Genomic DNA, 22,207 nt, shown 5'->3' on the forward strand with positions numbered 1-22,207 from the left:
ATACAACCAAGGTTCTCTTGTTGTAACAGCAGCTACAGTCAATACAACCAAGGTTCTCTTGTTGTAACAGCAGCTACAGTCAATACAACCAAGGTTCTCTTGTTGTAACAGCAGCTACAGTCAATACAACCAAGGTTCTCTTGTTGTAACAGCAGCTACAGTCAATACAACCAAGGTTCTCTTGTTGTAACAGCAGCTACAGTCAATACAACCAAGGTTCTCTTGTTGTAACAGCAGCTACAGTCAATACAACCAAGGTTCTCATGTTTTAACAGCGGCTATAGTCAACACAACCATCATCAAAGTAAACAAAGCACTCAATATTAACAGAAGTAATGCCAGTGTTTACACTATTCCATGTGGCTGTAGGGTGTGAAAGGTGGTCGTGGGAACCAGTAAGTAAATGATGGTGAAACCAAGAAATCTAGAAACATTAGTGAACATAAACGTAAGGAACCAATAACAAGATCAACGTGTCATTTATTGGGATTATCTCAAAGTTGAACGATACAAACAGATCTCCACAGGAAGAGATGTCCAGAAGCCTCCCTCATCACAATTTTCTGTAAGATTTTTGAGGTATTATCAACAACAGTCGTGACACCCCACAACATGGTCATCACTTAACATCTGTAATATGTGTTAATAATTTGTACAATTCTATTGTTAAATTCTTTGCTATAAATACTACGCTATAAAAAGTCACAATACCGGGGCTGGAACAAATTACCAAAAACCCGAACTTAGGAGAGGAACCTGGACCACCATTGTCAAGTCACAGCTGGGGCGAGAAAAGTAGAGAAGGCCAAATGACCATACAGTACAAGGTGACGGCATTATGTATCTCCGTTCTCTGCCCTGTATATGTACACCAGAGCTTGATAAAGCCCAAATAAAATACTTAGAATGTTGAATGTGAGTACATTTAATATAAGTGTTGATGTCACTATGTTAAACTGATGTGTAGCCAAATGACCATATATACATAAGGGAAATTACCAACAAACCTCTGGTTGTCTTCAGTAGGGAACTTGACAGGTTCCTCAAATCAGTGTCTGACCAGCAGGGCTGTGGTTCGTACTTTGGACTGCGTATGACCAGCAGTAACAGCCTGGTTGATCAGGCCTTGATCCTCCAGGCGGCCTGGTCTGGGAGTGGGCCGCAGAAGCACTGAGCCCCGATAACTTCCTTCAGGTTTAGTTGGTGGTAAAAAGGTTACTTACAGCCTTAATAACCCTACTGCATTCGACGGGTTTTTAACCTCATTAACTAACCTGGGGATTTCAATATACCTAAAGGAATGATCATGGGTTCGTACACTCGCGGGAGCGGCCACTCCCGTCATAACAAACAAATACCAAGAAACAAAAAAAAATTCTGACCTCTAACCTTCGCTTTTGAGCTGGCAAACATTTACTAGTTCAGTACGATAATAGAGGAGATAAAAGAAGACAGAGGTACATGCATAACATATTTTCCGACTGTAGAAAATCCTTTAACACATGAAAAACTGACCACCAACAGACAGTGGGAAACACCTTCCAATGAGGAGGTGTAGAGTAAATAAACTAAGAGAGAAGTATACAAAGTCAAGATTATTCAACCTCCTCCATTTCATATACAAAGGTTATTACCAGCAGACACGGCTGTCTTCAAGAGGGAATTTTGTGACTTGATAAACTTCAAGTTCGTTCTCGATCAGCCGCGTTGTTTAGGTTGGACTGCGTGCAAGGAGGAAGACCATCCAGGGACCATCCACGGGGACGCTGACCCCCGAAATCCGCTATCACACTAGAAGAGCAGGCAGCGACAAGGGAAAGACATTCCGATGTATAGAGGAACAGAGAGAAGACAGAGGGTGAGAGTAGGACCCCGCCCCCAGAGTCCGGTTCGGAAACCACTGCAATTCATGTTGTAAATGACCAGCCAACGGGAGCAAACTCTACTTATCACTATTCGAACCTACTGAGAGGTAAGGGTAGCAGGTGGGTTGGTAGCAACCATGCAGGGAGGTATTACCATCCTCTCAAATTAGTGAGAGACTGAAACTGTCAGATTTCTTGCACTGTGAGGATTACTTCTCTTTCTGTCTCGAGTACATATAAGACGACAGGTGAATGTTACAAACTTCTATTGACATTCAGTAAACCTTTACCTTCCTGTGTGCTTGTTAGTGTTTTTTAAAACTCAAATATTTCCTTTCTAACCTAGGAGGTCTAGTTTGATAATGGGCCATAGAGAAGATGATCCTCAAAATCAGTAAGAGATTAACAGATAAAAATAAGAGAGGGGAGACTGGCTGCAGGGAGACTTACAAACATTACAAGGGTGAGCAAATGAACTGGTAATACACTTCAGCGCCAACAAATGCAAAGTGATAATGATCTTAGGGAAAAAGAGGAGGCAGGAACAAAGTGTGAGACAGGAAAACTACAAGCATCATACAAGGGTATTATTAATTATTATTATTGGGAAGCTAGTCCCGTAGGAGTTATTCAACACCTGTGAAATGAGAGGTAATCAGGTTTGAGACCAGGAAAGCGAGGGTAGCTCCAATTCACTGCCTCTAGATGCTCCCATTGAAGGTTCCTACAAGGATAGAGACCAAGAGTGAACCTCACAGCGAACATATCGCCGGAGGTGCCCATCAACCGCTTAACCTCAGCAACATGCGCGAGGCCAGCGAGTCTGAGACCTGTCACCACTGGTAAACACTCCTTCAGGACTCCACACACAAGCCTGAACAGTTGTGGAGACAACATTTGTTCCAGCATATTCAAAAGATGGACTAAATCGAGAGGTTTGGAATGAGACTAGTCCTGGGGCTGCAAGGGCTGCAACAAAGAAAGAAAATATATGACCTTTGAGGTAAGGTGGCCCAGGGGAGACACTATCATGTACTCACATGAATTGCTGCAGTGGATGATGGCAAAGTCTGTCAAGCGCGAGGAACACGGACACAGGAAATGAACACACACACGGGAGAGGAACACGGACACAGGGGCAAGGGAGAGGAACATGGACACAGGGGCAAGGGAGAGGAAGACGGACAAGGGCGAGAAACACGGACACGGGGGGCGACAGTAGGCTGATAAGCGCTGCAGTGATTCGTCAGCCTCTGGATGTTTAGTCAGTGGAACACTGTGAAACACGCATGACATACTCAGTACACAGCTTCAATATAAGGTACGGTGGCCTAGAGACCGAAGAGAAGCAACATGAAAGAGGTGCACCCAGTCACACTATGCGTCACTGTGCTAAAATGCTTCAAAAAATTCTAAGGACAAGTCATATAATAACCGCACTCAGGATACACCTTTGATGAGTTTCCACAGTCTTACTACTCTCCAAGCCCGGCCATGGGCCAGGCTCGTCTGGTGCTAGCCTGGTCAACGGGGCTGTTGTTGTTGCTGCTGCTGAAGGCCCGCTTCCCTACATATCCATCACAGCCTGGTTGCTCTGGCACCTGGAAAACCTTATGACAACGTTTCAGTCACAGCGGTCCAGGATAGACCCAAACGTCGTTATAAGATTCTTCTCTCATGCTTTATTTCATTGTCACTAACTTATTTAGCAAACATAAGCTGGGAGTCAGTCCCTGGATCATGTGTCTGTTATTACTACTCGTGGAACGGGGATGGAGTGACGGCCATCCACCGCCAGGACTCGAGTCTGGTTAACCAGTTTCCTTCTGAATCTTTTAATAAACTAACTTGCTCACACTCCAACAGCAAGTCAAATCCCTAAAGCCACTTGTCTCCAGTCAAGCTAACACGCTCACACACGCCTGCTGGATGCTAAAGTTCCTATAACTTAAAACCTCCATCCCACCCTACCTAGAACCCTTCCTGGAATGACCCCTACCTCCAACCCTTCCTGAGACGATCCCCTACCTCTAACCGTTCCTGGAACAACCCCTACCTCGAGCCCTTCCTGAGACGACCCCTACCTCACCTTCCATGCACCCAGGATTTATATACCATCTTGATCATCCTATTCTGTTCCATCCTCACTAAACGTTCAAACCACCTTAGTAACACTAGTCTGTCCTCTGACTACTAATTTCTAGGCTCAGAATTCTTTTCACAATATTCACCATGCACAATGCTCTGGATGATGAGATGTCCACTGCCCTCAATGTCCTCCTCGCCCCAATGTTTAAAACCCATGCCTCACACACTTACAAAAGTTGTGGTACCACCATACTCGGGTTCACTTCTTTCTTGGCCTCCCCAGTTGAACCTTCCTTTTGTAATAATCTTGGTAGAATTAGCGACAATAAGTTAGATAAACTGACACAAGTTCAACTAAAGCAACATTATATCATCGCAGCGTTTCGGCTTGGCAAAGTTCATCGAGAGCGAAACGTTGCCACAATAAAATGTCGCATTAGTTGCTCATGTGTCTTTTTGCCTAACTTTGTTTTACCTATCAAACAATTCGCATAACTTGAGTATATAATCCCTATTATTAATTTTTAAATTAACATAACCCTAAAATAAAGAGAGGGATTAACAAAGTTTAAAAAGTGTAGTTTTGGTGTGAGGATTCAATTATGGTGAGAAGGAGAGAGAGAGAGAGAGAGAGAGAGAGAGAGAGAGACATGTGTCTTTTTGCCTAACTTTGTTTTACCTATCAAACAATTCGCATAACTTGAGTATATAATCCCTATTATTAATTTTTAAATTAACATAACCCTAAAATAAAGAGAGGGATTAACAAAGTTTAAAAAGTGTAGTTTTGGTGTGAGGATTCAATTTTGGTGAGACGGAGAGAGAGAGAGAGAGAGAGAGAGAGAGAGAGAGAGAGAGAGAGAGAGAGAGAGAGAGAAAACACTTACGTCAGAGTCTGCTCCTTTATCCCTGCCTGGGCATTTGAAGGTGACGAACTCATGGCACCGCTTGTGAACCACGAAGCTGCAAACTGCAACAAGAACAACAACAACGTGTTAAAAAACTTCAAACAAGTGTTGCATACACACACACACACACACACACACACACACACACACACAATCAGCGAAGAGGCGGGGCCAGGAGCTGTGAATCGACCCCTGCAACCACAAATAGGTGAGTACAAATGAGTACACACACACACTCGGTGCTGTTTCAAGCATTTTCCTACAAACCTCAATTTTTAGCTAAAATATACATATATGCTACTTGAAAAAAGTATGATCTGACTTACTTTTCCCCAGAAAATGCAACTGTAGCAGCAGTTTCGATTAAAAGTGTGATAATTTACGTATTTTAGCTACAACAAATGCAATAAACAGGCAGACATACAAATGAACCCGTATGGGTAAATTTAAGCAGAAAACGAGCACCTTCTCCAGCATTAACTGCCGATACTAACACAACGGTTAACTATACCCCCATGCTACGAGTCAATCAATAAATATATTGACAACTTTCCCACAATGTGTGGCAAAGACGAGAATGTTTCGTGTCAAGGTATTGTGACTATCAATATTGTCCCTATTTTCTCCATTATTTGGAATAGTTGAGTGATTAATGTACCGTAAAGAATGAAAAATAATGGTCCTTTGTATAAGTGTAGCGAGTACTATAATGGTCCCATGTACAAGTGTAGCGAGTACTATAATGGTCCCATGTATAAGTGTAGCGAGTACTATAATGGTCCCATGTACAAGTGTAGCGAGTACTATAATGGTCCCTTGTATAAGTGTAGCGAGTACTATAATGGTCCCATGTACAAGTGTAGCGAGTACTATAATGGTCCCATGTACAAGTGTAGCGAGTACTATAATGGTCCCATGTACAAGTGTAGCGAGTACTATAATGGTCCCATGTACAAGTGTAGCGAGTACTATAATGGTCCTATGTATAAGTGTAGCGAGTACTATAATGGTCCCATGTATAAGTGTAGTGAGTACTATAATGGTCCCATGTATAAGTGTAGCGAGTACTACAATGGTCCCATGTATAAGTGTAGCGAGTACTATAATGGTCCCATGTACAAGTGTAGCGAGTACTATAATGGTCCCATGTACAAGTGTAGCGAGTACTATAATGGTCCCATGTATAAAGTGTAGCGAGTACTATAATGGTCCCATGTATAAAGTGTAGCGAGTACTATAATGGTCCCATGTATAAGTGTAGCGAGTACTATAATGGTCCCATGTATAAAGTGTAGCGAGTACTATAATGGTCCCATGTATAAAGTGTAGCGAGTACTACAATGGTCCCATGTATAAGTGTAGCGAGTACTATAATGGTCCCATGTATAAGTGTAGCGAGTACTATAATGGTCCCATGTACAAGTGTAGCGAGTACTATAATGGTCCCATGTACAAGTGTAGCGAGTACTATAATGGTCCCATGTACAAGTGTAGCGAGTACTATAATGGTCCCATGTACAAGTGTAGCGAGTACTATAATGGTCCCATGTACAAGTGTAGCGAGTACTATAATGGTCCCATGTATAAGTGTAGCGAGTACTATAATGGTCCCATGTATAAGTGTAGCGAGTACTATAATGGTCCCATGTATAAGTGTAGCGAGTACTACAATGGTCCCATGTATAAGTGTAGCGAGTACTATAATGGTCCCATGTATAAGTGTAGCGAGTACTATAATGGTCCCATGTATAAGTAGTAATAAAATCGTCCCTTGTGTAAGTGTAGCGAGTACTATAATGGTCCCATGTATAAAGTGTAGCGAGTACTACAATGGTCCCATGTATAAGTGTAGCGAGTACTATAGTGGTCCCATGTATAAGTGTAGCGAGTACTACAATGGTCCCATGTATAAGTGTAGCGAGTACTATAATGGTCCCTTGTATAAGTGTAGCGAGTACTACAATGGTCCCATGTATAAGTGCAGTGAGTACTATAATGGTCCCATGTATAAGTGTAGCGAGTACTATAATGGTCCCATGTATAAGTGTAGCGAGTACTATAATGGTCCCATGTATAAGTGTAGCGAGTACTATAATGGTCCCATGTATAAGTGTAGCGAGTACTATAATGGTCCCATGTATAAGTGTAGCGAGTACTATAATGGTCCCATGTATAAGTGTAGCGAGTACTATAATGGTCCCATGTATAAGTGTAGCGAGTACTATAATGGTCCCATGTATAAGTGTAGCGAGTACTATAATGGTCCCATGTAAAAGTGTAGCGAGTACTATAATGGTCCCATGTATAAGTGTAGCGAGTACTATAATGGTCCCATGTATAAGTGTAGCGAGTACTATAATGGTCCCATGTATAAGTGTAGCGAGTACTATAATGGTACAATGTATAAGTGTAGCGAGTACTATAATACAAGTGTAGCGAGTACTATAATGCTCCCATGTACAAGTGTAGCGAGTACTATAATGGTCCCATGTACAAGTGTAGCGAGTACTATAATGGTTCTTTGTATAAATGTAGCTAGTACTATAATGGTCCCTTGTACAAGTGTAGCGAGTACTATAATGGTTCTTTGTATAAGTGTAGCGAGTACTATAATGGTCCCTTGTATAAGTGTAGCGAGTACTAGCGAGTACTATAATGATTTCTTGTGTAAGTGTAGCGAGTACTATAATGCTCCCTTGTATAAGTGTAGCGAGTACTATAATGGTTCCTTGTATAAGTGTAGCGAGTACTATAACGGTTCTTTGTATAAGTGTAGCGAGTACTATAATGGTTCCTTGTACAAGTGTAGTCAGTACTATAATGGTTCCTTGTACAAGTGTAGTCAGTACTATAATGGTCCCATGTACAAGTGTGGCGAGTACTATAATGGTCCCTTGTACAAGTGTGGCGAGTACTATAATGGTCCCTTGTACAAGTGTGGCGAGTACTATAATGGTCCCTTGTACAAGTGTGGCGAGTACTATAATGGTCCCTTGTACAAGTGTGGCGAGTACTATAAACTGTGTAAAGCATTGTGTCTACTATTAACTGTGCCTACTATTAATTATCTATTAACTGTGTCTACTATTAATTATCTATTAACTGTGTCTACTATTAGAAAACAATAAGGCACAATACCGTGACTGGAACAATACACAAATAACCCGCACGCAGGAGAGAGGAACTTACGACAACGTTTTGGTTCATTTGTACCATTGTCTAGTTAATTATCCAAATCAGACCGAAACGTCGTCACAAGCTTAATTCACCTACGTGAGGGGTTACTTGTGTATATCTACTGTCAACTACGTGACTGTGACGTGACTGTGGTACAAGAGTACCAGTGAAAATTCTCACGCCAGTGACTGGTACAAGACTACCAGTGAAGATTCTCACGTCAGTGACTGTGGTACAAGACTACCAGTGAAGATTCTCACGTCAGTGACTGGTACAAGAGTACCAGTGAAGATTCTCACGTCAGTGACTGGTACAAGAGTACCAGTGAAAATTCTCACGTCAGTGACTGTGGTACAAGAGTACCAGTGAAGATTCTCACGTCAGTGACTGTGGAACAAGATTACCAGTGAAGATTCTCACATCAGTGACTGTGGTACAAGAGTATCAGTGAAAATTCTCACGTCAATGACTGTGGTACAAGAGTACCAGTGAAGATTCTTACGTCAGTGACTGTGGTACAAGAGTACCAGTGAAGATTCTCACGTCAGTGACTGTGGTACAAGAGTACCAGTGAAAATTCTCACGTGAATAAATCCCTGGGAAACTTCCTAAGTAATGGGAAGGTGGAGGCCGAGTGCGTTCAAATGTCAACATTCACTGACTCATTTTGGCATATAACTCATGAATATTAATTTTTTTACACACATTTTAATATAATAATAATAATAATAATAATAATAATGAAATTGGTAAAAGACAATAGACAAAATGGAAACCTTAATTAAAACAACGTATCGCTGGGATACCAAGTTTCTTTAAGCATGACTGTATTCATTAGGGAGGAGAGAAACTGTAAAAACTACAGACATGACGGAGACACACTTGATCAAGAGCCCTCTGGATACTTGATCAAGAGCCCTCTGGAGACCTAATCAAGAGCCCTCTGGAGACCTAATCAAGAGCCCTCTGGAGACCTAATCAAGAGCCCTCTGGAGACCTAATCAAGAGCCCTCTGGAGACCTAATCAAGAGCCCTCTGGAGACCTAATCAAGAGCCCTCTGGAGACCTAATCAAGAGCCCTCTGGAGACCTAATCAAGAGCCCTCTGGAGACCTAATCAAGAGCCCTCTGGAGACCTAATCAAGAGCCCTCTGGAGACCTAATCAAGAGCCCTCTGGAGACCTAATCAAGAGCCCTCTGGAGACCTAATCAAGAGCCCTCTGGAGACCTAATCAAGAGCCCTCTGGAGACCTAATCAAGAGCCCTCTGGAGACCTAATCAAGAGCCCTCTGGAGACCTAATCAAGAGCCCTCTGGAGACCTAATCAAGAGCCCTCTGGAGACCTAATCAAGAGCCCTCTGGAGACCTAATCAAGAGCCCTCTGGAGACCTAATCAAGAGCCCTCTGGAGACCTAATCAAGAGCCCTCTGGAGACCTAATCAAGAGCCCTCTGGAGACCTAATCAAGAGCCCTCTGGAGACCTAATCAAGAGCCCTCTGGAGACCTAATCAAGAGCCCTCTGGAGACCTAATCAAGAGCCCTCTGGAGACCTAATCAAGAGCCCTCTGGAGACCTAATCAAGAGCCCTCTGGAGACCTAATCAAGAGCCCTCTGGAGACCTAATCAAGAGCCCTCTGGAGACCTAATCAAGAGCCCTCTGGAGACCTAATCAAGAGCCCTCTGGAGACCTAATCAAGAGCCCTCTGGAGACCTAATCAAGAGCCCTCTGGAGACCTAATCAAGAGCCCTCTGGAGACCTAATCAAGAGCCCTCTGGAGACCTAATCAAGAGCCCTCTGGAGACCTAATCAAGAGCCCTCTGGAGACCTAATCAAGAGCCCTCTGGAAACCTAATCAAGAGCCCTCTGGAAACCTAATCAAGAGCCCTCTGGAAACCTAATCAAGAGCCCTCTGGAAACCTAATCAAGAGCCCTCTGGAAACCTAATCAAGAGCCCTCTGGAGACCTAATCAAGAGCCCTCTGGAGACCTAATCAAGAGCCCTCTGGAGACCTAATCAAGAGCCCTCTGGAGACCTAACAAAGTCCTCTGGAGTTCAACCAGGATGTGATGAGATTGACTGTGCACTTAAAAAGGCCAGAAATATGTGAATTTAGTCGACATTCGTAAATTGGCGAGACCAGGAACCATGAGTCGACTCGCGCAGGCGCGCGCGCACGCACGCGCACACACGCACACGCACGCGCACGCACGCGCACACACGCACGCACACACGCACGCACGCGCACACGTACGCGCGCACACACACAGACGACATTGGAGGACAGGCGGGTCAGGGGAGACATGATACCGACATATAAAATACTGCGTGGACTAGATAAGGTAGACAAAGACAGGTTGTTCCAGAGAGGGGACACAGAAACAAGTGGTCACAGTTGGAAGCTGAAGACTCAGACGAGTCAGAGGGATGTTAGGAAGTATTTCTTCAGTCAGAATCGTCAGGAAGTGGAATAGCCTAGAAAGTGATGTAGTGGAGGCAGGAACCATACATAGCTTTAAGACGAGGTATGACAAAGCTCTGCAAGCAGAGAGGACCCAGTAGTGATCAGTGAAGAGGCGGGGCCAGGAGCTGAGTCTCGACCCCTGCAACCACAGTTAGGTGAGTAAACACACACACACACACACACACACACACACACACACACACACACACACACACACACACACACAGTTCTTCCTAGGCACACTTTAAAGCAGGAGAAAATACAGCACTGGAAAACTCACAAAGAACTCTCATTGGTCGTATAAATTCACTTAAGCATCTGAATTACTGGGAAGGCTAGAAGTCCCTTCAACTGCACTCCTTGGAACGCTGGCAATAAAGATGCATCATAATTTACACCTGGAAAATTCACGAGGAAATAGCTCCAAAACTACGCACTATAATCTCTCTATATGAAAGAAAGAGGCTCGGTAGATACAAACTTCTGTTGCAAAACATCTGGTCGAAGAGTACATTAAGAGGATCAAGACTTCAATATTTTTCCTGATAAATTAGACACATGTGCAACTCTTGGGTATCTTTATTGAGTAAACGTTTCGCCACACAGTGGCTTCATCAGTCCATACTTAGGAGAATCTTGAAGAACAGGAGGAGAATGAGGTAATCAGTCCCTCAACCTTGAGTCGATGTGGTCAGTCCATCAATCTGGAATAGATTGATGGACTGACCACATGTGTCTAATTTATCAACATGTCGGTTCTCTGAACCATTCATATACAAATATTTTTCCTCCATGCAGAAGAGGAATTCCCATTAGGTCTCTTCAAGAGGAAACCTGATAAGTTCCACAAGTTAATTCCTGATCATCCGGGATGATAGTGTACTGGTGACACTAACAATACACAATATGACGACGTTTCGGTCTAAGTTGGACTGAAACGTCGTGGTAAGCTTCTCTCTCCTATGTGCGGGTTATTTGTGTATTGTTCCAGTCACGGTATTGTGTTTTTTTTCTTTGACACGAACAGCCTGGTCGATCAGGCCAGCAAACGGGAGGTCTAGCTTGGGACCGGTCCGCATAGGCGGTAGCCCATAAAACAGAATACAGATACTGTAGACTCCCGGTATGTGAGTACAGTTATTGCGTCTACACTTTATCAACAGCAAACACTAATATTTAACGCATAAGCAAAGAACGTTTGAAAAGCATCCCCAAGTAATGGGATCGAACCCCTCGTAAGGGGATCGAACACCATGAAATTGCATCGAGCCCCAGAGCGATGAGATCAGTCCCCAAGTAATAGAATTAAAACCCAGTGGTAGTATCAGACCCTCACATAACTATCAGACCTTCACATGATGAAATCAGACACTCACATGACGGAATCAGACACTCACATGATGGAATCACTCACATACATGATGGAATCAGACCCTCACATGACAGAATCCGACCCTCACATGACAGAATCCGACCCTCACATGACAATCAGACCCTCACATGACAATCAGACCCTCACATGACAATCAGACCCTCACATGATGGGATCAGACCCTCACATGATGGGATCAGACCCTCACATGATGGGATCAGACCCTCACATGATGGGATCAGACACATGATGGAATCACTCACATGATGGAATCAGGCACTCACATGACGGAATCAGACCCTCACATGACAGAATCAGACCCTCACATGACAGAATCAGACCCTCACATGACAATCAGACCCTCACATGACAATCAGACCCTCACATGACAGAATCAGACCCTCACATGACAGAATCAGGCCCTCACGTGACAGAATCAGACCCTCACGTGACAGAATCAGACCCTCACGTGACAGAATCAGACCCTCACGTGACAGAATCAGACCCTCACATGACAGAATCAGACCCTCACATGACAGAATCAGACCCTCACATGACAGAATCAGACCCTCACATGACAGAATCAGACCCTCACATGACAGAATCAGACCCTCACATGACAGAATCAGACCCTCACATGACAATCAGACCCTCACATAAACAGACCCTCACATGACAGAATCAGACCCTCACGTGACAGAATCAGACCCTCACATAACAAACAGACCCTCACATGACAGAATCAGACCCTCACATGACAGAATCAGACCCTCACATGACAGAATCAGACCCTCACATGACAGAATCAGACCCTCACATAACAAACAGACCCTCACATGACAGAATCAGACCCTCACATGACAGAATCAGACCCTCACATGACAGAATCAGACCCTCACATGACAGAATCAGACCCTCACATGACAGAATCAGACCCTCACATGACAGAATCAGACCCTCACATGACAGAATCAGACCCTCACATGACAATCAGACCCTCACATGACAATCAGACCCTCACATGACAGAATCAGGCCCAGCCCCACGTGGAACGCCACAGCTAATTTGTAAACCTTCACGAAAAAACAATCTTATACGACTTTTTCAACTTTTTTATAGAACAAATCTAAATTAGGCAAAAGTCTGTGAGAAAAAAACTTCATGTGAATTAACTGTGTGTGGATAAACTAGAGAGTGAGGTTGAATAACTGGAGGGCGAGGTGGAGTAATTGGAGGGCGAAGTGGAGTAACTGGAGGGCGAAGTGGAGTAACTGGAGGGCGAGGTGGAGTAATTCGAGGCCGGGGTGGAGTAACTGGAGGCCGGGGTGGAGTAACTGGAGGCCGGGGTGGAGTAACTGGAGGCCGGGGTGGAGTAACTGGAGGCCGGGGTGGAGTAACTGGAGGCCGGGGTGGAGTAACTGGAGGCCGGGGTGGAGTAACTGGAGGCCGGGGTGGAGTAACTGGAGGACGAGGTAGGGTAACTGGAGGGCGAGGTGAGGTCATGAATTAACCAGGAGAGCAGAGTGGAGTGTCTTCTTTAAGTTAGTGGCCTGCTAACTCCACTCTCCCACCCTTCTCCCACCCTTGCCCTCTCTCCACCCTTTACCACATCTTTCCCTCCCTCTTCCACGCCTTTCTACCCTTTCCATCCCTCATCTCGTAAACCCCCTCACTAATAAACCCCTCCCTTCTAATCCCCTCCCTCCTAAACCCCTCACTAATAATCCCCTCCCTTCTAATCCCCTCCCTCCTAAACCCCTCACTAATAAACCCCTCACTAATAAACCCCTCACTAATAAACCCCTCACTAATACACCCCTCACTAATACACCCCTCACTAATACACCCCTCACTAATACACCCCTCACTAATACACCCCTCACTAATACACCCCTCACTAATACACCCCTCACTAATACACCCCTCACTAATACACCCCTCACTAATGCACCCCTCACTAATACACCCCTCACTAATACACCCCTCACTAATACACCCCTCACTAATACACCCCTCACTAATGCACCCCTCACTAATGCACCCCTCACTAATACACCCCTCACTCCTAAATCCTCCTTCCTAAACTTTACCCTTAATCCTCCTAACCTTCCTGTTCATATCAAAACTGGCAGGAATACAGCAGTATTTTAGCCTGCTGAGAACCAGTGACTTGCACAGTGTCATCACTGGCTCAGTACCTCTGGTTTTGAATGTTCTAGTTATCCAGCCTATCATTTCTGTCACGGTCGTGATAGTAACATTGAAATATTCCTTGAATAAGAGATCCTCTGACATTCTCACTCCCAGTGTCGAAAGTATCTAACATTTAATGTTAGAATATATAACATTCAGGAATAACAATAATCCTAACTTGTGTTTCTTTACTTGTACTTATTTCTGCCTATATATTTCACCCGCCCATACATTTCATTTCATTTCACAAAGGTAACCAACCAAGTTAGTCCCAGGACTGAGGAATACATTGTGAGAGAGAAGGAACTGAACATGACAACCTTTAAGGAGAGAAGGATAAGGGGTGACATGATTACCATATACAAAACCTTAAGAGGAATTGATAGGTCAGAGAGGAATAGACTGAATTAAGAGGACTGGGATCAAAAGGAGACAGGTGGAAGGTAGACACACATGAACCACACGGATGTCAGGAAGTACCTCTTTAGTCTCGGGGTACTTGAAAAATGGAATGACTTGCATGAGGCATTGAAGGCAAACTCAATACACAGCTTCAAGAGTAGATATGATAAGGCCCCAGAAGCCAGAAATCTGTGATGCCGATTAAAGTGGCGTAAGAGGCGGTTGTAGACGAATGGCTCAGAGAACCGACATGTTGATAAATTAGACACATGTGCAACTCTTGGGTTATCTTTATTGAGGAAACGTTTCGCCACAAAGTAGCTTCGTCAATCCATACAAAGGAAAATCGTGAAAAACAGGAGAAGAATGAGGTAATCAGTCCCTCAACCTTGAGTCGATGTGGTCAGTCCATCAGTCTTGAATAGAATACAGCATAGAGGCGTTACCAGGAGCAGTCTCTCGACCCCAGCAAGCAAAATAATAAGTGAAATTTTGTAACACACACACACACACACACACACACACACACACACACACACACACACACACACACACTGAGATAGCGATCACTTGGTTCTGAGTTTTGATTATATAGTAGAGCTACAAGTGGAGAAGGTAACAGGAATTGAATTGGAAAAAAACAAACTACAAAAGGGGTGACTACACAGGTATGAGGAACGTCCTGCAGGAGGTTCAGTGAGACAGAGAACTGGTAGGAAAATCAGTAAACGAGATGATGAAATATGTAACAACAAAGTGCAAGGAGGCAGAGGAAAAGTTTGTTCCCAAGGGAAATAGAAATAAAAGGAAGACCAAAGTGAGTCCTTGGTTTACCCGATGTGTAGGGAGGCAAAAACTAAGTGCACCAGAGAATGGAAAAGGTACAGGAGGCAAAGGACTCAGGAAAATAAGGAGATTATTAGAAGAGCCAGAAACGAGTATGCAGAGATAAGGAGAGGGGCCCAGTGACAGTACGAGAACGACATAGCATCAAAAGTCATGTCTGACCCGAAACTGCTGTATAGCCACATTAGGAGAAAGACAACAGTCAAAGACCAGGTGATAAGGCTGAGGAAAGAAGGTGAGGAACTCACAGGAAACTATCAAGAAGTATGTGAGGAGTTCAATATGAGATTTAAGGAAGTATTTACAGTGGAGACAGGAAGACCTCTGGGGGGACAGAACAAAGGGGGCCACCAGCAAGGAATATACCAACAAGTGTTGGATGACATACATACAAATGAGGAAGAGGTGAAGAAGCTGCTAAGGGACATCGATACCTCAAAGGCAATGGGACCGGACATCTCCCCGTGGGTCCTTAGAGAGGGAGCGAATATGCTGTGTGTGCCATTTACCACAATCTTCAACATATCCCTGGAAACTGGGCAACTACCGGAGGTATGGAAGACGGCAAATGTAGTTCCCATTTTAAAAAAAGGAGACAGAAAAGAGGCACTAAACTATAGACCTGTGTCACTGACGTGTATAGTATGCAAAGTTATGGAGAAGATTATCAGGAGGAGAGTGGTGGAGCACCTGGAACGGAACAAGAGTATAAACGCCAACCAGCACGGATTCATGGAAGGCAAATCCTGTGTCACACACCTTCTGGAGTTTTATGATAAAATAACAGAAGACAGACACGAGAGAGAGGGGTGGGTTGATTGCATCTTCTTGGACTGCAAGAAGGCCTCTGACACAGTTCCTCAAGAGATTAGTGCAGAAGCTAGAGGATCAGGCGCATATAACAGGAAGGGCACTGCAATGGATCAGAGAATACCTGACAGGGAGGCAACAACGAGTCATGGTACGTGATGAGGTATCACAGTGGGCACCTGTGACGAGACGAGCGGGGTCCCACAGGGGTCGATCCTAGGACCAGTGCCATTTTTAGTATATGTGAACGACATTATGGAAGGGTTAGACTCAGAAGTGTCCCTGTTCGCAGATGATGTGAAGTTAATGAGGAGAATTAAATCAGATGAGGATCAGGCAGGACTTCAAAGAGACCTGGACAGACTGGACACCTGGTCCAGCAACTGGCTTCTCGAATTTAACCCCGCCAAATGCAAAGTCATTAAGATCGGGGAAGGGCACAGAAGACCGCAGACGGAGTATAGGCTAGGTGGCCAAAGACTGCAAACCTCGCTTAAAGAGAAAGATCTTGGGGTGAGTATAACACCGAGCATGTCTCAGGAAGCACACATCAACCAGATAACTGCTGCAGCATATGGGCGCCTGGCAAACCTGAGAACAGCGTTCCGATACCTTAGTAAGGAATCGTTCAAGATACTGTACACGGTGTACGTCAGGCCCATACTGGAGTATGCAGCACCTGTTTGGAACCCGCACTTGATCAAGCACGTCAAGAAATTAGAGAAAGTGCAAAGGTTTGCGACAAGATTAGTTCCAGAGCTAAGGGGAATGTCCTATGAAGAAAGGTTAAGGGAAATCGGCCTGACGGCACTGGAGGACAGGAGGGTTAGAGGAGACATAATAACGACATATAAAATACTGCGCAGAATAGACAAGGTGGACAAAGACAGGATGTTCCAGGGAGGGAACACAGAAACAAGAGGTCACAATTGGAAGTTGAAGACTCATATGAGTCAAAGGGATGTTAGGAAGTATTTCTTCACTCAGAGTTGTCAGGCAGTGGAATAGCCTAGAAAGTGACGTAGTGGAGGCGGGAACCATACATAGCTTTAAGACGAGGTTTGATAAAGCACATGGAGTAGGAAGAGAGAGGACCCAGTAGCAACCAGTTAAGAGGCAGGGCCAGGAGCTAGGACTCGACCCTGCAACCACAAATAGGCGAGTACACACACACACACACACAACGTCAGGACTCGACCCCTGCAACCATATACAGGTGAGTATACACACAACATTACCAGTGTGACAGTATTACACATGAAAAGAGATGATGATACGCCAAAACTTCGTAAAGAGTGAATTCCTTTGTAGTAACTGTACGTAAACAAACCTGGCATTAACGCACCTCGTATGCTCTCTATCGCTCGCTCTCTCTAGCTCTAACTCTCTCTATCGCTCGCTCTCTCTAGCTCTAACTCTCTCTATCGCTCGCTCTCTCTAGCTCTAACTCTATCTGCAATAATAGGTTCAGTCTCGGATTTTAATGCATGTTTCAGCGCACACCAGTGCCATATCTGTGACTGGTTTCGAGGGTTTTTACATCCCTAGCTGCGCGCCCTGAGGCCCGTCACTGCCTGGTCCAGCAGGCAGTTGCTGCTGGTGCCTTACTGGCCCACATATCCATCACAGCCTGGTTGACCTGGCATTTGGCGATACTTGCAACGTATGTGTGATCTTATTGTGATATAGTTGTTTTACCTTGAAAATGTGTTTAATAGTTTTGGTTGCCAGATTTGTAACGAGCGTTGCCGATTACGTCACTTAACGACGATTTGCTGGGGAAAAAGTTGAAATGGAGGAAAGGGGAAATGAAGAAAGGGGAGAAAGGGGAAAGGATGTGTTAGAGGTGCTAAATGCAAGTATCATTTAGGTCTCGAGACAAATGTGAATTAAAATTCTAGGTGTCGCGCGCACACGTCTTGGACCCATTGATGGATGTAAGACTCAAGGTTTGCAGCCTTTGTCCTCCAAGCCTGTACTCTATTTTCGGCTGACTTTCATCCCTAATTTTAATAAGTTTACATTCGCTGGGATTAAAGCCTAACAGCCACATTCTCCATTAGTCATTATTTACTATTATTGTCATGATCTGTCAACTTTTTCTTGGTATCCAAAAAGCAGAGTCATGGTACTTGCCAGATTCGTTTCCTTCCTAATGTTTTCTCTATAATTTGAGAACGTCTCTTCTGATCAACTTCACATCTTCAACACTGGTATATTGTGATGATGAGACAAGTGGGCAACATTTGGGTATTTTAATTCTGGAAACGTTTCGCCAGCCAGTGGCTTCTTTAGTCCAATGCAGAGGAAGGTGGAAGGCAACATTTAGGCAACTTTATTCCGAAACATTTCGCCTACACAGTAGGCTTCTTCAGTCGAGTACAGAAAGTAAGCAGGAGCAGTAGAGATGTGAAGACGATGTAATCAGTCCATCACCCTTGAAGTCGTAGATTTGAGGTTGTCAGTCCCTCAGTCAGGAGAAGTTCTGTTCCAAAGTCTGGAACTAACTGAAGATCAAGCGACAGTGTTGAGACTTCTCCAGGCTGAGGGACTGACAACCTCAAATCTACGACTTCAAGGATGATGGACTGATTACATCGTCTTCACATCTCTACTGCTCCTGCCTACTTTCTGTACTCGATTGAAGAAGCCTACTGTGTAGGCGAAACATTTCGGAATAAAGTTGCCTAAATGTTGCATATGTGTCTTACCTACCAACCTGTCGATATTGTATACCATTTTGATATTCAAGGTGGAAGATGGGGAGATTGAGGTAATCAGTCCGTCAGCCTTGGAGATGGTGAAGATCACCGGTGCTATTCACCACATCCCTGGTTGAGGGACTGACTACCTCATCTTTTGTATACAGTTCTACAGTCTTAACATTATGTCCTTGTATTGTATTGATGAAGCCACTGGCTGGCGAAACGTCTACAAATAAAGATACCCAGATGTTATATACCATCCATGTACAAGATCAGTCTACTGGTTCCCCTGATATAATGTGTTAGACCAGCACTCTTGAAGACCAAGTCTCCATGAGGGATGATGACCGTCCAGCTTCACTAGACTAAGGGTTATCACATTTTTGCCCGGCCATGCAAAAGCCGGTAATTTAAAATAAGGCTGTGGCTTACCTTGTGGTTTACCTAGACGCGTCTCCCTGCGTTACGGGGACGCCTATACTGATCCTCTCCAAGCTTTCAACCATGATGTATACTAATTAGAGGAAAGGCTAAATTATAAAGAATAAAAAGTCACAATACCGTGACTGGAACAATATACAAATAACCCGCATAAAGAGAGACGCTTACGACGATGTTTCGGTCCGACATGGGCCATTTACAGTCACATTGAGACTTTGTAAATGGTCCAAATCGGACCGAAACTACGTCGTCGTAAGCTAGCTAGCTAGCTCGCTCTCGCTCGCTCTCTCTCTCGCTCTCTCTCTCTCTCCTATGTTCCGGTTATTTGTGTAAGGTTAGACTGTTATTGGAAGGGTTAAGTGCCAATTTTATCAAAAAAATTCTACAGCACTTTTTTTTCGAGAGATAAATTGAGAATGACTTATACGATCGGCTTCAAACTGTCTTTGCTGGTGTATTTTTCTTAAAGGAAAAAGTATATTAGTGGGCAGTGCAAATCCCAGTTACGTGAGGAATACCAACGATATTAAGATATTGACCAGGTTAGCAGCAGACGAGCCTGGCCCATGACCGGGCTCCGAGAGTAGAAAAAACTATCAAAACTCAGAGGTATATCAAAGGTAAGTGATAAACGGAGAACGCCTCTACCGATGGGTTTCAAACCTTCAATGATGCATGTTTCATAGAGGAAGATTCGGATTATATTTCAGTTCATGGTCTTCTTAAAGGTGTTAATCTACAGCTCTTGAGCCTTTTGTTGAACTACAGGTGCTGGAATTCTTGCGTGTTGTGCTAAAACTCTTGGTCTCTACAGAGTGAGAGTTTCGAGTGTTTTTATACTCCCCGCATGGAAGTGCTAAACCCATAGGAGTCATACTGTACCTGGAAGAATAAGAGGAAATCAGGTTTGATCCAAGGAAATGGGTAAAATTCCTTGGATCATGATCCCCTCGCCGGCATCAAAGCGCCTTCCTTGAGGGGCCAAAATGCTGATCTAACGCTCCAGGACCTCTGCCAGCTCTTGAGGGTTTGGGGGATCCAGCAATTACACCTATGGTTACGGGTGCCTGAAGGACGCCCCCGCGGTCTGGTTCCAGACTGTTACTTCTAATTGTATGGAGTCCAGCGTACGAACTACAGCCCGGCTGGTGTCATTGATTTCAACAATTTGACAGTTCCATCTTGAAGACAACCACAGGTTTGATGGTAGTTCCCCTTATGCACGGTGGGAGAGCGTTGAAAAGTCGGGGACCTCTGACACTCATCGATCTCTGTGTACTCGTCGCGCACCTGCTTTTTAGTGGAGGTATTTTATACCTGTCAAGTCTCTTGGGGTCATAAGAGCCATTTCAATATTCAGGTTAGGGACCAGTCCCTCTAGGATTTTCCAGGTGTAAATTATTGTGTACCGTTCTCGCCTACGTTCCAAGGAATACAGCTGAAGAACTAAAAGCATTTCCAAGTATATACTAGAAGTGAAAGTTCTCTGTACGTTACCCAGCTCAGCAATCTCGCCTGTCTTGAAGCTGTCCGTCAGTATACAGCAGTATTCTAACTTGGAGAGGATAAGTGACTTATCATTGGCTCAGCATCTCTCGAAAGTTCTAGTTATCCAGTCTATCATCTTCCTAGATGTGGCAATAACAACACTGTTGTTATCCTTGAATGTGAGATCTTCCGACATTATTACTTCTAAGTCTCGCACATGATACTTCCGCTCTAACGAACCATTTAAGTTTATCCTGTACTCTATTACAGTCTTTATTTCACCCATGCTTCCATAGCGACTAAGGTCCATTGGAAGACTATATATGCCTGAGGATTCGCTGTCTTCGACGGACGCCACTCTGAGATTCTGGTATCATTAGCAAGGATATTACCGTTACGACTTTCTCCGATAGAGCAGCGACCAAAATGCATATTATTATTATTATTATTATTATTATTATTATTATTATTATTATTATTAAATACAAGAAAGACTGCGGGTGGTCAACACTTACTCTGGCACTGGTATCCCTGCTTTCCGAAGCCCCTGTGAGGAGAGAAAAGAGAAATCTTATAATGTTAGGTAAAACGACAAGTGCAACTAATTCGACATTTTTATTGTGGCATCGTTTCGCTCTCCAGGAGCTTTTTAAAGTAGTTATTTATAATGTTTGTTAATGTTATCTCTGCTTACCAGCCCCCCCATTACCACTACCAATACCAATGCTACTACCATCTGCCTAGTTACATGTATTTTAATATTTTTCAGTGGCACCCAAGTTTCCCGTTCTTCTAATAAACATGTTATTAGAAGACGGAGGAACTTACGTGCCTCAAACAATGTGTCTTTCTAAGCTACCTACTTTAAATCACTGACCAAAAGAGAATTCCATATATTTTTTAATCTTATACCTAAAACAGCGGGATCATTTTTATGCCTTTCGTTAAAACATGGTATATTATTTTTTTTAATAATCTGGGCAGATATTAACATTTCAACAATTTTACTCTTAATCTGGTCTTTACAAATATACCGAAAAATTCTTGAGTTACTCATAGTTGTGGTCATAATTGTGTACATTTACCTAACATTTTTTTATTTAAATGCTATGTAGCCTTATTATCTGCTAATTACTTCTTTGATCAATACAAGTTTTGTATTTTATAAATCGATCTTATGTGTAAAACTCCTGAATTATGTTTCGTGTATTTCCCATCTCTGTATTGACACATTATTTTTGTTCAAAATTATTTTTGAATGTAATGACGTCAATAAGATCACTATATAGTGACGTCTAGAACAAGATCGCTATATAGTGACGTCTAGAACAAGATCACTATAAAGTGACGTCTAGAACAAGATCACTACATAGTGACGTCTAGAACAAGATCGCTATATAGTGACGTCTAGAACAAGATCGCTATATAGTGACGTCTAGAACAAGATCGCT

The 22,207-nt window shown here is 43.6% G+C and overlaps 1 protein-coding gene across 4 annotated transcripts in view; it reads right to left on the bottom strand.

The window, feature by feature from the left end:
* Window positions 1-22,207, bottom strand: part of Pkc53E (Protein C kinase 53E) — a 668,331-nt gene that overhangs the window by 227,186 nt on the left and 418,938 nt on the right. For all 4 annotated transcript variants that reach the window (XM_070100587.1, XM_070100586.1, XM_070100584.1 and 1 more), the window contains exons 2-3: window positions 21,272-21,303; window positions 4,841-4,923 (exon numbers count right to left, since the gene is read on the bottom strand). In XM_070100587.1, the coding sequence (XP_069956688.1) occupies window positions 4,841-4,923; window positions 21,272-21,303 (115 nt within the window). The remainder of the gene's footprint in view (window positions 1-4,840; window positions 4,924-21,271; window positions 21,304-22,207) is intronic.

This window comes from Cherax quadricarinatus, chromosome 73, assembly GCF_038502225.1.
Source record: "Cherax quadricarinatus isolate ZL_2023a chromosome 73, ASM3850222v1, whole genome shotgun sequence".
Taxonomy (NCBI): domain Eukaryota; kingdom Metazoa; phylum Arthropoda; class Malacostraca; order Decapoda; family Parastacidae; genus Cherax; species Cherax quadricarinatus.